General features: G+C 47.8%; 2 protein-coding genes across 2 annotated transcripts in view; one reads left to right on the top strand and one right to left on the bottom strand.

The window, feature by feature from the left end:
* Positions 1–15773, bottom strand: part of arfgef3 (ARFGEF family member 3) — a 363850-nt gene that overhangs the window by 306055 nt on the left and 42022 nt on the right. The window lies entirely within an intron of this gene.
* On the top strand, positions 10024–15635 carry LOC140409945 (endonuclease domain-containing 1 protein-like). Its single transcript, XM_072498018.1, has 2 exons — positions 10024–10323; positions 14176–15635. The coding sequence occupies exons 1-2, from the start codon at positions 10024–10026 to the stop codon at positions 14794–14796; spliced, it is 921 nt and encodes a 306-aa protein (XP_072354119.1). The 3' UTR covers positions 14797–15635.

Here is a 15773-nt window from a genome sequence, read left to right as displayed (position 1 = left end):
CGGGGTACTGTTTCTGGTGAAAAATGCCGGTGTACTGTTTCCATTGAAAAATGCCAGTGTACTGTTTCCAGTGAAAAATGCCGGTGTACTGTTTCCGGTGAAAAATGCCAGTGTACTGTTTCCGGTGAAAATTGGAAGTGTGTTGTTCCCGGTGAAAAATGCCAGTGTACTATTTCCGGTGAAAAATGCCAGTGTACTATTTCCCGTGAAAAATGCCAGTGTACAGTTCCTAGTGAAAAATGCCAGTGTATTTGTTTCTGGTGAAAAATGCCAGCGTATTGTTTCTGGTGAAGAATGCCGGTGTACTGTTTCCGGTGAAAAATACCGGTTTACTGTTCCCGGTGAAAAATGCCAGTGTACTATTTCCGGTGAAAAATGCCAGTGTACTATTTCCCGTGAAAAATGCCAGTGTACAGTTCCTAGTGAAAAATGCCAGTGTATTTGTTTCTGGTGAAAAATGCCAGCGTATTGTTTCTGGTGAAGAATGCCGGTGTACTGTTTCCGGTGAAAAATGCCGGTTTACTGTTCCCGGTGAAAAATGCCGGTTTACTGTTCCTGGTGAAAAATGCCGGTGTATTGTTCCCGGTGAAAAATGCCAATGTGCTGTTCCCAGTGAAAAATGCCAGTGTACTGATTCTGGTGAAAAATGCCAGTGTACGTTTCGCGGTGAAAAATGCCAGTGTACTGTTTCTGGTGAAAAATGCCATGTACTGTTCCCGGTGATAGATGCCAGTGTACTGTTTCCGGTGAAAAACGCCAGTGTGTTGTTCCCGGTGAAAAATGCTGGTATGCTGTTCCCAGTGAAAAATGCCAGTGTACTGTTTCTGGTGAAAATGCCAGTGTATTGTTCCCGGTGAAAAATCCTGTGTATTCTTCCCGGTGAAAAATGCCGGTGTACTGTTCGTGGGGAAAAATGGCAGTGTACGGTTCCCGGTGAAAAATGCCAGTGTATTGTTCCCTGTGAAAAATGACGGTGTATGCTTCCCGGTGAAAAATGCCAGTGTATTGTTCCCGGTGAAAAATGCCGGTGTGCTGTTCCCAGTGAAAAATGCCAGTGTACTGTTTCCTGTGAATAATGCCAGGGTACTGTTGGCGGTGAAAAATGTCAGTGTACAGTTCCTAGTGAAATATGCCAGTGTATTTGTTTCTGGTGAAAAATGCCAGCGTATTGTTTCTGGTGAAAAATGCCGATGTATTTTTTCTGGTGAAAAATGCTGGTGTACTGTTTCTGGTGAAAAATGCTGGTGCACTGTTTCTGGTGAAAAATGCCGGTGTACTGTTTCCTGTGAATAATGCCAGGGTACTGTTAGCGGTGAAAAATGTCAGTGTACAGTTCCTAGTGAAATATGCCAGTGTATTTGTTTCTGGTGAAAAATGCCAGCGTATTGTTTCTGGTGAAAAATGCCGGGGTACTGTTTCTGGTGAAAAATGCTGGTGTAATGTTTCTGGTGAAAAATGCCGGTGTACTGTTTCCGGTGAAAATGGCCGGTGTACTGTTCCCGGTGAAAAATGCAAGTGTACTGTTTCCGGTGAAAAATGCTGGTGCATTGTTGGCGGTGAAAAATGCCAGTATACTGTTCGCGGTGAAAAATGCCAGTGTACTATTTCCGGTGAAAAATGCTGGTGTACTGTTTCTGGTGAAAAATGCCGGTGTACTGTTTCCGGTGAAAAATGGCGTGGTACTGTTTCTGGTGAAAAATGCCGGCGTACTGTTTCTGGTGAAAAATGGCGGCGTACTGTTTCTGGTGAAAAATGCTGGTGTACTGTTTCTGGAGAAAAATGCTGGTGTAATGTTTCTGGTGAAAAATGCCGGTGTACTGTTTCCGGTGAAAATGGCCAGTGTACTGTTTCCAGTGAAAAATGCCGGGGTACTGTTTCTGGTGAAAAGTGCCGGTGTACTGTTTCTGGTGAAAAATGCCAGGGTACTTTTTCCGGGGAAAATGGCAGTGTACTGTTCCTGGTGAAAAATGCCGGTTTACTGTTCCCGGAGAAAAATGTCAATGTATTGTTCCCGGTGAAAAATGCTAGTGTATTGTTCCTGGTGAAAAATGCCGGTGTGCTGTTCCCAGTGAAAAATGCCAGTGTACTGTTTCCGGTGAAAAATGCCGGTTTATTGTTCCCAGCGGAAAATGCTCGTGTATTGTTCTCGGTGGAAAATGCCGGTTTACTGTTCCAGGTGAAAAATGCCAGTTTACTGTTGCTGGTGAAAAATGCCGGTGTATTGTTCCCGGTGAAAAATGCGGGTGTGCTGTTCCCGGTGATAAATGCCAGTGTACTTTCCAGCAGAAAATACCAGTGTACGGTTCCCAGTGAAAAATGCCGGTGTACTGTTTCCGGTGAAAAATGCCGGTGTACTGTTCCCGGTGAAAAATGGCAGTGTACTTTTCCAGTTAAAAATTGCACTGTATTATTCCTGGTGATAAATGCCGCTGTACTGTTCCTGGTGTTAAATGCCGGTGTAATGTTCCCGGTGAAAAATGCTGTGTACTGTTTCCGGTGAAAAATGCCAGTGTACTGTTCCCGGTGAAAAATGCCGTGTACTGTTCCCAGTGAAAAATGCCAGTGTATTGATTCCGCTGAAAAATGCTGGTGTACTGTTTGTGGTGAAAAATGACAGTGTACTGTTCCCGGAGAAAAATGCCAGTGTACTGCTCTGGTGGAAAAATGCCAGTGTATTGTTTCTTGTGAAAAATGCCAGTGTGCTGTTCCCGGTGAAACATGCAGTGTGCTTTCCGGGGAAAATGCCAGTGTATTGTTTCCAGCTAAAAATACCAGTATACTGTTCCCGGTGAAAAATACCAATGTATTGTTTCCGGTGAAAAATGCCGGCATACTGTTTCTGGTGAAAAATGCTGGTGTAGTGTTTCCGGGGAAAATGGCAGTGTACTGTTCCTGGTGAAAAATGCCGGTTTACTGTTCCAGTGAAAAACGCCGGTGTACTGTTCCCGGTGAAAAATACCAGTGTATAGTTTCTGGGAAATGTCGGTGTACAGTTCTCGGTGAAAAATGCCGGTTTACTGTTCCCGGTGCAAAATGTCAATGTATTGTTCCCGGTGAAAAATGCTAGTGTATTGTTCCTGGTGAAAAATGCCGGTGTGCTGTTCCCAGTGAAAAATGCCAGTGTACTAATTCCGGTGAAAAATGCCGGTGTACGTTTCGCGGTGAAAAATGCCAGTGTACTGTTTCTGGTGAAAAATGCCATGTACTGTTCCCGGTGATAAATGCCAGTGTACTTTCCAGCAGAAAATACCAGTGTACTGTTCCCGGTGAAAAATGCCGGTGTACTGTTTCCGGTGAAAAATGCCGGTGTACTGTTCCCGGTGAAAAATGCCTTGTACTGGTTCCGGGGGGAAATGCCAGTGTACTGTTCCTGGTGAAAAATGGCAGTGTACTTTTCCAGTTAAAAATTGCACTGTATTATTCCTGGTGATAAATGCCGCTGTACTGTTCCTGGTGTCAAATGCCGGTGTACTGTTCCCGGTGAAAAATGCTGTGTACTGTTTCCGGTGAAAAATGCTGTGTACTGTTTCCGGTGAAAAATGCCAGTGTACTGTTCCCGGTGAAAAATGCCGTGTACTGTTCCCAGTGAAAAATGCCGGTGTATTTTTCCAGTTAAAAATTGCACTGTATTATTCCCGGTGAAAAATGCCGCTGTACTGTTCCCGGTGAAAAATGAAGGTGCACTGTTCCTGGTGAAAAAGGCATGTGTACTGTTCCAGGTGAAAAAGGCATGTATATTGTTCCTGGTGATAAATGCGGTGTACGATTCCCGGTGAAAAATGGCGGTGTACTATTCCCAGTGAACTGTTCCCGGTGAAAAATGCCGGTGTACTGTTCCCGGTGAACTGTTACAATTGTGAGGGAACCAAATTAAAAATTGCCTCAGTCATCAGGGTATCTTGTATTTCAAACTTTTCTTCCCGTTTTGATTGTAAATTAATCCAATCCCACAACCACATTCCCCCCTCTTCCGACCACGTCCCCCCCTCTTCCAGCCCCACTCCCCCAACCCCTCACCCATCACCAAGCGCTTGTTAACTGCCAGCACAGTGTGTGACTTTGTCGTTTTGCCAATTATGCCTTAAACTCTGTACTTTTCAATAAGTATGTTTGTTGAGATTTTACATTTTGACAAATGTCACAACAAGAACACGAGAGTGATAGAGCGCAGCGAGAGAAAACAAGAGGGTCATAAGACTTGAGTACAGAGGGGGAAAGCGAACAGCAGTACAACTGGGTCAATACAATCATTAGACATAACTTGATGCCTCTAAAAACACCACCAGAGAAGAAGGGAGAAACAGGATAAAACCATGGCAACATGGTAAAATGGTGCACACATTCCCACATGGTGATTGCTCACAATTACCACCAGAGGTCAGGATAATTTTTTCTTGCCATGTTTGGGCTCGCACCAATAAACATCGTCCTCAACTCCAGCGGCGCCGGAGACACCAATGGCACACCACAGCCTCCTCCTCTCGGACTCCAGACCAGTCTACACCCTGCAGGATCCAATCATGGATTCGTTCTACCCACCCTTTAAGAAAAGGAAACATACAACTAAAGTACGCGAGAACCCCAGTTTTTAAAAATTTCATTCTTGGGTATGTGGGTGTCGTTGTTTGGGCCAGTATTCCTTGCCCACCCCTAATTGCCATTGAACTGAGTGGCTTGCTGGGCCATTTCAGTGGGGGGCTGTTAAGAGTGAACCATATTGCTGTGTGGGTCTGGAGTCACGTGTAGGCCAGACCGGGTAAGGACGGCACATTTCCCAGAGGGTGTTACATATAAATCACCCAACACAACGTAACCCCAGTCTCTGGTCCAGTCCAGAACCAACATCAATTCACACAGAGGACCAGCAGCAACACATTCGGATTACGATCGGTGCCGTCAACACCACCCAAGAAAAAATAAAAGGAAGGAGAGCTGGAACTCCTAAGGAGTGGATCACAGGATAACAAAGGATCAGGACCCCACCATGGGTCTGTAAATAACCCCCCGCAACGCCACCCATCCCATTAATGAGGAAGAGAACAAGTTGCTCATTCAAACAAGAGAGCACCGCCCCCCCCCCCACTCCGAAGAGGAGCAACCAGATATCAACCAAACCAAAAGGACTCAGCTCAACCCCAGGTTCCCGTGCACAGAAGAAGCAGTTCCCAGCCTCTCCGGACGTCCCTAATAAGTGCCTTTGAGCAGGGTCATCCCAAGCTCCAGTAAGGAGCAGAATACAAACCACAGCACCGGACCTGATCAAGCCCAGCACCTGGTCCAGCCCAGCACCTCCTGACACAGGTGGCAACAACCCCAGGACCTCCAGCACATCCCAATACCTACATCCCAGCCGAACCTGCACCTCACCTTACCAAAGCCCAGGACAGTGCCCCCCCCCCCCATTTACACTAAATAAAGGTCATGCTAACCCAACCTCGCGAGCCCCCCTCACCAAACAGGAGATACCCAATTATTGGGCATCCTGGGAGGGGGGGGGGGGGCAAATCCCTCCCCCGGTTCAATAAGGAGTATCTTCCATCGGACTAGGCTTTATAACAGCAAACTGCACCCCCAAATGAAGGGTTCTTACAAAGAGAAGAATGCCCGAGCTGACCCAGAAACATTAGCCACCGCCCCACATTGAACAGCATCGTGAGAAGGATATTAAGGGACACAACTGTGCTGCCTCAACATGGAGAACCCAACCACAGCAAGGAGGACCCTCAGGAAACCACCATATAAGACCACTGGGAGGAGGGCGCTAACTCTCCCATCAAACATACCCCCACCCAAGGGAAGTACCCCAACAATGCAGGGGCATTGCAAACAGTCCTTCTTCAACAAATCAGTCAAGGATTGAGTAAACCCTCCTCGTCGTACGGCGCCCCTGAATTCCTCCTCCAACAGCTCGAAAGAAAGGAGATTCTAAAGAACACTCCAACCTCAAGGAGAATTTAGAAGGAGCCCAATCCTCCCCAGGATACATAACCTATCCGGGCCATCGACGGAGACAAGCACGGATTCTTAAATTCAAAATAACAATAAACAAAATAAAGATCCGGGTCGGTCAGCCCTAACTGAGGGGGCTAATCCCAATCTCAGTGAGTACTTAACTAACCCTAACATCCAGCTCCACCCCCACCATCCACCCCATACGCTGCAGGAAAGGATGTCCCGAGGCGCGGTACATTGACGAGACCATGCAGACGCTGCGCCAATGGATGAACAGACATCGCGCGACAATCGTCAGGCAGGAATGTTCCCTTCCCGTCGGGAACACTTCAGCAGTCAAGGGCATTCAGCCTCTGATCTCCGGGTAAGCGTTCTCCAAGGCGGCCTTCAGGACACGCGGCAACGCAGAATCATCGAGCAGAAACTGATAGCCAAGTTCCGCACACATGAGTGCGGCCTCAACCGGGACCTGGGATTCATGTTGCATTACATTCACCCCCAACCATCTGGCCTGGGCTTGCAAAATCCTACTAACTGTCCTGGCTTGAGACAATTCACACCTCTTTAAGCTGTCATTATCCCTCTCTCTGGTCGCTCCGCCTGGACCTGTAAAGACTTAATTATCTGCAAAGACTTGCATTCAAAGTATCATCTTGCATCATTGACTTTGTCTATATATGATGTGGCGATGCCGGCGTTGGACTGGGGTGGGCACAGTAAGAAGTCTTACAACACCAGGTTAAAGTCCAACAGGTTTGTTTCGAATCACTAGCTTTCGGAGCACTGCTCATTCACCAGAGGAAGGAGCTGTGCTCCGAAAGCTAGTGAATCGAAGCAGACCTGTTAGACTTTAACCTGGTGTTGTCAGACTTCTTACTGATTACAAATGAGATAAGCAGGCGGTGTCGAAAAAGTACTTCCCTCCCATACCCATAAGGCTTATGACACAATGGTGGAAAGTAGTAAAACTGTGCACAGACCATAATTCACATCATCGACTCAATATGATTTTTGCTAGAACAGGGTAACAGGCGACTCTTGGCTTCAGGCTCACACCTCACATGCTGAACACGCCTCAGGATCTCTCGATGATACCAACAATCGAAGCACCTCCTTCACTTCCACCATGTGCCCCCCCCCACAGCACCTCTAACTACCAGGAAGTGGAGTCTTATAGACAATGATCAACGAGAAAAAAAGTCTGACTGGTGCAATGTCTGAGCAGCTGCTTTGAGAAGGTGGAATGAGGTCCAGTTCAGAACCAGCAGAAACTAGTCCAGATTGGCTCGTGCGTGTGAAGCGATGAGGGCGGCAGAGAGCAGAGATTACTTGCTTTGAACTTGGCTCTGTTAGTACAGTGGTCGCCTGGATTTAACCATGTGCCTCTCTGCAGCCTCCCGTGCTCTGCAGAGCAGGCCTGATGCTGTTGTAATTCTATGAAGCCGGGAAAGGCCACCCCAGAACGTATTGGCATGAGAAGATGTGAATTTTTGTTTTTATTCTTTCACTAGGATGTGGGCATCACTGACGAGACCAAGATTATAAATTCCCCCGTTTCTGACTGTAAGGATCAGATTGGTCTTCACCAATCTTTTTCTCTTCACATATGTACAGATGTTTTTACCGTCAGATTTTATGTTCTCCACAAGCTTACTCTCGTACTCTATTTTCCGCTTCTTCGTCAATCCCTTTTGTCCTCCTTTGCTGAATTTAAGCTGCTTCCGGTACTCAGGTCTGTTGTTTTGTCTGGCCTTTCTGTGTGCCTCTTCCTTGGACCTAATACTATCTCTAATTTCTCTTGAAAGCCATGCTTTGGCCACCTTCCCTGTTTTCTTTTTGCACCAAACAAGAATGAACAACTGTGGAGTTCACCCATGCTCTCTTTCAATGTTTGTCATTTCCTATCCACCATCATCTCTTTAACTAATGTGCCCCAATCCATCATAGCCAACACGCGCCGCATACCATCATAGTTTTCTTCATTTGGATTCAGGACCCAGTCTCATAGTCAACTAGGTCACTCTCCATCTTACATATTCCTACATATTATGATCGCTCATCCCTAACGGGCCTTGCACACCTAGTCTAGGATGGCCAGTTCCCCAGTTGGTTCCTCAACATATTGGTCCAGTAAACCATCTCATACACACTCCAGGATTCCTCCTCTATGGTACTGTTACTAATGTGATTTGCCCAATCTATGTGCAGATTAAAGTCATCCATAATTACAGATGTTCCTTTATCGCATGTGTAGTAACTGGACAAGGTAGACGTACACGTTTTAAATGCTTAATAGCCTTTACTCTAAAAGTATATAGCAAATAATAGCAGGTACACATATAACCTGGCAGCAGGTTCTTCAACCAGCCCTCATGGACAACTAACAACCCGCACATGCCCACGCAATTGGGCAGCACGGTAGCATTGTGGATAGCACAATTGCTTCACAGCTCCAGGGTCCCAGGTTCGATTCCGGCTTGGGTCACTGTCTGTGCGGAGTCTGCACATCCTCCCCGTGTCTGCGTGGGTTTCCTCCGGGTGCTCCGGTTTCCTCCCACAGTCCAAAGATGTGCAGGTTTGGTGGATTGGCCATGCTAAATTGCCCTTAGTGTCCAAAATTGCCCATCGTGTTGGGTGGGGTTACTGGGTTATGGGGATAGGGTGGTGGTGTTGACCTTGGGTAGGGTGCTCTTTCCAAGAGCCGGTGCAGACTCGATGGGCCGAATGGCCTCCTTCTGCACTGTAAATTCTATGAAATCAATATACAGATTAATGTACACACTAAATACAGCATTCCTCTCTAATTTCTTATTTAATGTCATCCCCAACATCACCATGACTGTTTGGGGTCTATAAACAACTCCCACTAACGTTTCTTTCCCCCTTGGCGTTTCTCGGCCCCACCCAGACAGATTCCACATGATCCAGAGCTAATAACCTTTCTCATTATTGCATTAAATTCCTCTTTAACCAGCAATGCAACTCCGCTGCTTTTTCCTTTTCGCCTGCCCTTCCTAAATAATAATAATAATTCACCTGAGGAAGGAGCAGTGCTCCGAAAGCTAGTGATTTGAAACAAACCTGTTGGGCTTTAACCTGGTGTTGTAAGACGTCTTACTGTGCTCACCCCAGTCCAACGCAGGCATCTCCACATCAATAATAATAATCTTCATTAGTGTCACAAGTAGGCTTACATTAACACTAAACTGAAGTTACTGTGAAAAGCCCCTAGTCGCCATATTCCGGCGCCTGTTCGGGTACACAGAGGGAGAATTCAGAATGTCCAATTCACCTAACAAGCACGTCTTTTGGGACTTGTGAGAGGAAACCGGAGCACCCGGAGGAAACCCACGCAGACACGGGGAGAACGTGCAGACTCCGCACAGACAGTGACCCAAGCCGGGAATCGAACCTGGGACCCTGGTGCTGTGAAGCAACAGTGTTAACGACTGTGCGAACGTGCCGCCCTCAGTACCCCTGGATGTTCATCCTGACTTAGACACATATTCTCATTCCTTCGCTGTCGCTGAGCTTAAACACCAGGAATTCCCTCTCAACAGCGCAGTGGGGGTGCCCACACCACATGGACTGCAGTGGTTCAAGCATGGAGCTCACCACCACCTTCTCCAGGGTAACCAGGGATGGACAACAAATGCTGGCCTTGCCACAGACACCCACTTCCCTTGAATGAATTAAAAAACATCTCATGCTGAGACAGCCAGGGATACTTTCTCTTGTATCACATCTTCGGAGAAATAAGGAAATGAAACTTAGGCACAGAGTCAAATATTCTTATCACTGTCTGCAGATTATTGCAGAGAAATATTAGGAGAAATTATAGAAACAGAAACTGTCGCCTCTCGAATAATGATAGGAGTGGGTAGCCCGGGGTGAGGGGCGCGACATCTAAATTAGACTAACCGTTGCATTGGGAACACCCTTCTCTTGATTTACAGAGACTCCAGGTGTCGCTCTGCGGAACTTAACACAACACAGCGAAACCAGAGAGTGAAACACAGATCTCTCGCTCTCCAGCTAGGAGTGGAATATCATTGTGTGTGGAGTCTGGACATGGGGACACCGAGTCTGGTCTTATTCCTGCTCTTTCCAGTCCTCGATCCTGGGATAGTGCAGGGGAAAGTGATCCAGGATTTGAGCGAATGCAACTGGTTCTTCCAGGGCAAGGTGCCACCGCAGGGATTCGACACTCAAAACCGGGTCAAAATCTGCCAGAGGTACAAGAACCACTATCACTTTGTGACCCTGTACCGGACGGACCTGCGCATCCCGGTCTACTCCGCTTACAGGTTCCCCTGCACCTTGGGTGTTGCTAAGAGGCTGAGACCCAGATCATGGTTTTATGAGCCACAGGTAAGTGATTGTGACTGAACGGTTCACCTCGTAGCAGAGACAAGCCCCAATCGCTTTGACCTCCACAAGACAATCACAATGAGCATCATTTATCACTGAGGTTTCTGACATTCCTCCATGTTGTTGTTTGGGAGGTCAGGTTGGGAATGAGAATTGACAGCTTCAGTGGAAATTCTGCTCTCGTTTGTCGCCAAGGCAAATACAGTTGTTTTTTTCCCCACTTTATTGGAAACGTATTTAAAATTCGAGAAGGACAGAGAAAGTGTAAGAACGTGCATTTAAAGAGCACTTTCATCCCCGAATAATAATCTTTATTATAGTCACAAGTAGGTTTACATTAACACTGCAATGAAGTTACTGTGAAAATCCCCTAGTCGCCACATTCCGGCGCCTGTTCGGGTACACAGACGGAGAATTCAGAATGTCCAATCCACCTAACAGCACGTCTTTCGGGACATGTGGGAGGAAACCGGAGCACCCGGAGGAAACCCACGCAGACACGGGAAGAGCGTGCAAACTCCGCACAGACAGTGACCCAAGCCGGGAATCGAACCCGGGACCCTGACGCTGTGAAGCAGCAGTGCTAACCACTGTGCTACCGTGCCACCCACATGGTCATCGGGTCATCTCAAAGGACAAAGAAGATCCCACAAACGTCAATATCGTGACACCAAAGGGCGCGATTTCATCTTTCACTTTCATAGAATAGAATCAGAGGGCTGAATTATACCTCTGTCCGGCGAGTGTGTGTTTTCGGCTGGTGGGGTATAATAGGTCGGGTGGACAGCCCACCACCTTCCTGTCCACCCCCAAATTCATACCCCTAATACGCTAGGTGGGTTTGTTAACAAGCCTATTGAGCTGAATAAAATGCTTCACCCAGAGAGTGAGCGGCCTGTGGATTTCATTACCACAGGAAGTAGCTGAGGTCAATGTTTTCAAGAAGCAGGTAGACATGGCACTTAGGGTGAAGGGGGTTAAAGGATATGTGGGAACGGAGGGATTAGGTTAATGAGTTGGATGATCAGCCACGATCACAATGAATGATGGTTAGCACTGCTGCCTCACAGCACCAGGGACCTGGATTCAATTCCGGCCTCGGGTCACTGTCTGTGAAGAGTCTGCACGTTCTTCCCGTGTTAGCGTGGGTTTCCTCCGGGTGCTCCGGTTTCCTCCCACAAGTCCCGAAAGACGTGCTTGTTAGGTAATTTGGACATTTTGAATTCTCCCTCTGTGTACCCGAGCAGGCGCCGGAATGTGACGACTAGGCGATTTTCACAGTCACATCATTGCAGTGTCAATGTAAGCCTATTTACATGTAAGCCTATGTAACGTAATGTAAGCCTACTTACAGCCGACTGGGGCTAGTTTAGCACAGTGGGCTAAACAGCTGGTTTGTAATGCAGAATAATGCCAGCAGCGCGGGTTCAATTCCCGTACCGGCCTCCCCGAACAGGCGCCGGAATGTGGCGACTAGGGGCTTTCACAGTAACTTCATTGTAGCCTACTTGTGACAATAAGTGATTATTGTTATTATTACTTGTGGCAATAAAGAGTATTATTATTATTATTATTATTAACCTATTATTTAACTCCGAGATTCCCTGGGAATGTGTCGGTATTTGCAAGCGTTCCCAGACCCGCCCATACCGCACCGTGAGATTTCTGTAATGTCACTTCTGTTGAGGTCTCCGGGATTATGCCCAGTTGGCAACCCTACCCCCAGGATGTCTGTCGATAGTGAGGGATTCAGCGATGGTAATGCCATTGAATGTCAAAGAGAGATGGTTAGATTCTCTCTTGTTGGGGATGGTCATTGCCTGCCACTTGTGCGGCATGTATTGTAACTTGCCACTTGTCAGCCCCAACCTTGATATCATCCAGGTCTTGCTGCATTTGGACATGGACTGCTTCAGTATCTGAGGAGTCACGAATGGTGCTAAACATTGGGCAGTCATCAGTGAACATCCCCACTTCTGACCTTATAATGGAAGGGAGGTCATTGATGAAGCAGCTGAAGATGGTTGGGCCGAGGACACTACCCTGAGGAACTCCTGCAGTGATATCCTGCACCCGACTTGACTGGTCTCCAAGAACCACTGCTACTTGCCTTGCATTAGACGGACTCCAACCAGCGGAGAGCTTTCTCATTGGCCCATAACTTCTGGGTTCCCCAGTATCCCATTAAGGGAATCCCTCTCGGAAGTTCCCACGTTTCAGTTTTCCCGGGAATTGCCCCACAAGTGCTAATTTCCTCTGGAAAATTGCGCTGGTCTGAGAACCATCCAACAGAAGTGATTTAAATCGCTAACTTCAGATGGCACTGCCAGTTTTACCCTGATAGTCACTCTTAAAGAGTTAGAAGGAAAAAAGCCTTCCATCTCCAGAGTAACTATTTAAAAAGACCTAGACCCAGCCTCACAGGGGACACCCCGCACAAACACGGCCCCACCAGGGGACACCACCACCCACCCCACGCCCCAACCCGATCCCCCTCCCGGTGTGAAGCAGTCCAAACACACCCTCTCCTGGACTGACCCCCATACCCCCTGGACTGAACCACCTCCTGGACTGAACCTCCTCCTGGACTGACCCCTCCTCCTGGACTGAACCCCCTCCTGGACTGATCCCCCCCTCCCAGACTGAGCCCCACTCCCTCCCAGACCGGAGCCCCTCCCCCAACCACTGACCCTCCTCCCACCCTTCCTTCCCCCCACCCCATCGGCCAGACTAGCCTTGACTCCCCCATTCCCACAACTTATAACTTACCTGCTCCCTGTAAATTGTCCCTTTAAACCTCCGCTTTACGGCAGCTACTGCTGTAAAAAGGGGGAGTGACTTACCTCTCTGTGCCCCAGTTACTCCACAACAATCCTGGGAGGGGGCTTGGCTGCTCCTGTCACATCCAGCGGGAGCGAGGAAGGTTGCGCGAGACGGGGGCTTTGGACTCCCAGAGTGGGTAAATGTGGCGAAGGTGGCTATCTGCCGGAGATCGCCACTCGGAGGACGTTGCAGCCATTGACTCGAGTTTTGGTGGGCCCCTTGATCAAATGCTGCCTCGATGTGAAGGGCAGTCACTCTCACTTCCCCAAGCAACCCGATTGTTGTGTCCATGTTTGAACCAAGGCTGTAATGAGGTCAGGAGCTGAGTGACCTAGGCGGAACCCAAACTGAGCGTCCGCAAGCAGGTTATTGATGAGTAAGTGACATTTAATGACGGGATCTTCCATCAAGTTACTGATGATCGAGAGCAGACTGATAGGGTGGTAATTGGATGGTTTAGTTTCTCCTGCCTTTTCACAATGGAGGTTAAGGTAGCGACCAAGCACGCAGATGATTTTAAAATAATGAATAACAGTTTAACCAGATTAGGAAGGACTAATAATCCTCCTCAATCCTTCCCTGTTCTGTCCTTTAATACGCTCCTTAACACCTACCTGGTCAACCAAACTCTTTGTCACCTATCTTTACATGTCGCTGCAGTTTGGTGTCAAGCTTTGTCTGATGGCACTTGGGGTATATTACTACATTCAGGATGCTATATAAATAGAACTTGTTATCTGTTCCCTGCCACAATCACTGACTGAGCAGCTGAGAATTGCCAGCTATTATTGTGGACGTGTTCTAGGTTCTCAATTAAACGCTGAGCAAGATATCTTGTTTGCAAGATCAAAATAGAGAACAATTATAAGTCGCTCCCATTAATCCCCATTTGTTTTGTGGCCATGGGCTGAGAACGTCAGGTTAATGTGTGAAAGGGGGGATAGGTTTGTTGGGGTTAACGAGCTTTCCCTCCCGTTCATTTCTGACATTGTGACTATTTCCTAATGTGTTATTTTCTGCTGGTTTTAGATTGATGATCTCCACGCCTCGGCTGAAATGATGAGCAGCAACGGGACTGCCAGCGACCATCAAGCGGTGGATGCAGATTACCAGTGTTCAGGCTATGATCGAGGTCACCTCTACCCCTATTCCTTTAATCAGAAAGAAAGTGCCACAGCTACCTGCACCCTCACTAATGCAGTCCCGCAGACGCACAAAGCCAACGTGAACTGGGCAAAAGAGGCAGAATCTATTGTTCTCCACTTGGCAGAGATATGCTACAATTCCAGCCGCTCCATGTACGTCGTGACGGGTTCAGCCAATTCCACCAACATCAAGCTGAAGAACAAGATCATGGTGCCCGAGGTAGCCTGGACCGCCCTTTGCTGCACCTCCCCGCCCCACCGGAATAATGACCCCTGTCTCAATAACAAAGTGGGCCCAGGGGGGGAGAACGCGCTGACGTACGACAAAGACTTTTCTGCCGCCTTCAGGAAACGGATGCAGCCAGAAGAGCCCGGGGTCAGACTGACCGTGAGAGAGCTGCAGGAGCAACTGGGAGTGGGCAAGATGTTCGAGAGTTGCAGAGGAACGAGTGCCGATGATGAGGCAGAGACCTTCAAAGAGGTCACTCTGTTGATCGAGGGATAAATGCCGGTATAATAAGAGGGGGTCCCGTCAGGAGATGGTCACGGGTATTTACCGTCATGTACTGTCTCCTTTTGGGGCGGGGGCTGAATTGTTTTTCGTGGCTGAGGACTGTCGCACTCGACGCGAGTTCTCACAATAATGATATTCCCATCCAACATTCTCACTGTCAATTACTCTCGAATTATAGGGCGGGACTCCGACAATTATTGCCGCAGGTGGGGCAGGAAAGTTTGGAGGCTCAATTCTTGTCCCACCAGTATTGGGGCTGGAATACTCCGCTCATGGTCACATTGCTAACCACTGTGCCGCCCCCTCTAGTCACATTTTTAAACACATTACCCGCTTAGAGTGTCAATACTCATGCAATCCGATAATCTGACAGTCAACAATTCATAGGGTCAGGAAGAGGTCATTCAGCCCCTCAAGCCCCTTGTACCATTTTATATGTCCATGCCTGATATGTATCTCGACTCCATTGACCCAACTGGTTCCATCACCCTTAATACTCTGACCGAACAAAAATCTATCAGCCTCAGTTCTCACAATTTGAGTTCAATCTCAGCCTCAGCAACATTTCTGGGTATCAGAAAACTCCAGGTTTCCTCTACCTTATGTGTGAAGCCCCAAATGGCCAGGCTCAAATTTGAAATTACTTTCCAAGTTCTGGGCTCCCCCCGTTAATTAGAGGGATTGAGTTTCGGAGCCATGAGGTCATGTTGCAGCTGTACAAAACTCTGGTGCGGCCGCATTTGGAGTATTGCGTGCAGTTCTGGCCGCTGCATTGTAGGAAGGATTCCAACTTAGGTGCTGGGAACTTTAATCGTTTCCTAACATTCCCACCAGAGGTTTTTTTCCCCATCCACCCTACAAATTCTTTTTATAAAAGGATGTGGAAGCATTGGAAAGGGTGCAGAGGAGATTTACCAGGATGTTGCCTGGTGTGGAGGGAAGATCTTATGAGGAAAGGCTGAGGGACT

This window comes from Scyliorhinus torazame, chromosome 1 (assembly GCF_047496885.1).
Source record: "Scyliorhinus torazame isolate Kashiwa2021f chromosome 1, sScyTor2.1, whole genome shotgun sequence".
NCBI lineage: Eukaryota > Metazoa > Chordata > Chondrichthyes > Carcharhiniformes > Scyliorhinidae > Scyliorhinus > Scyliorhinus torazame.
The sequence above is the reverse complement of the archived record's forward strand: the minus strand, read 5'-3'. Positions and strand labels throughout refer to the sequence as shown.

Excerpts from the sequence above, each read along its gene's own strand:
- LOC140409945 (XM_072498018.1), top strand. The coding sequence starts at position 10,024 with ATGGGGACACCGAGTCTGGTCTTATTCCTGCTCTTTCCAGTCCTCGAT. Across the intron at positions 10,324-14,175 it reads CATGGTTTTATGAGCCACAG|ATTGATGATCTCCACGCCTC; the intron begins GTAAGTGATTGT and ends TGCTGGTTTTAG.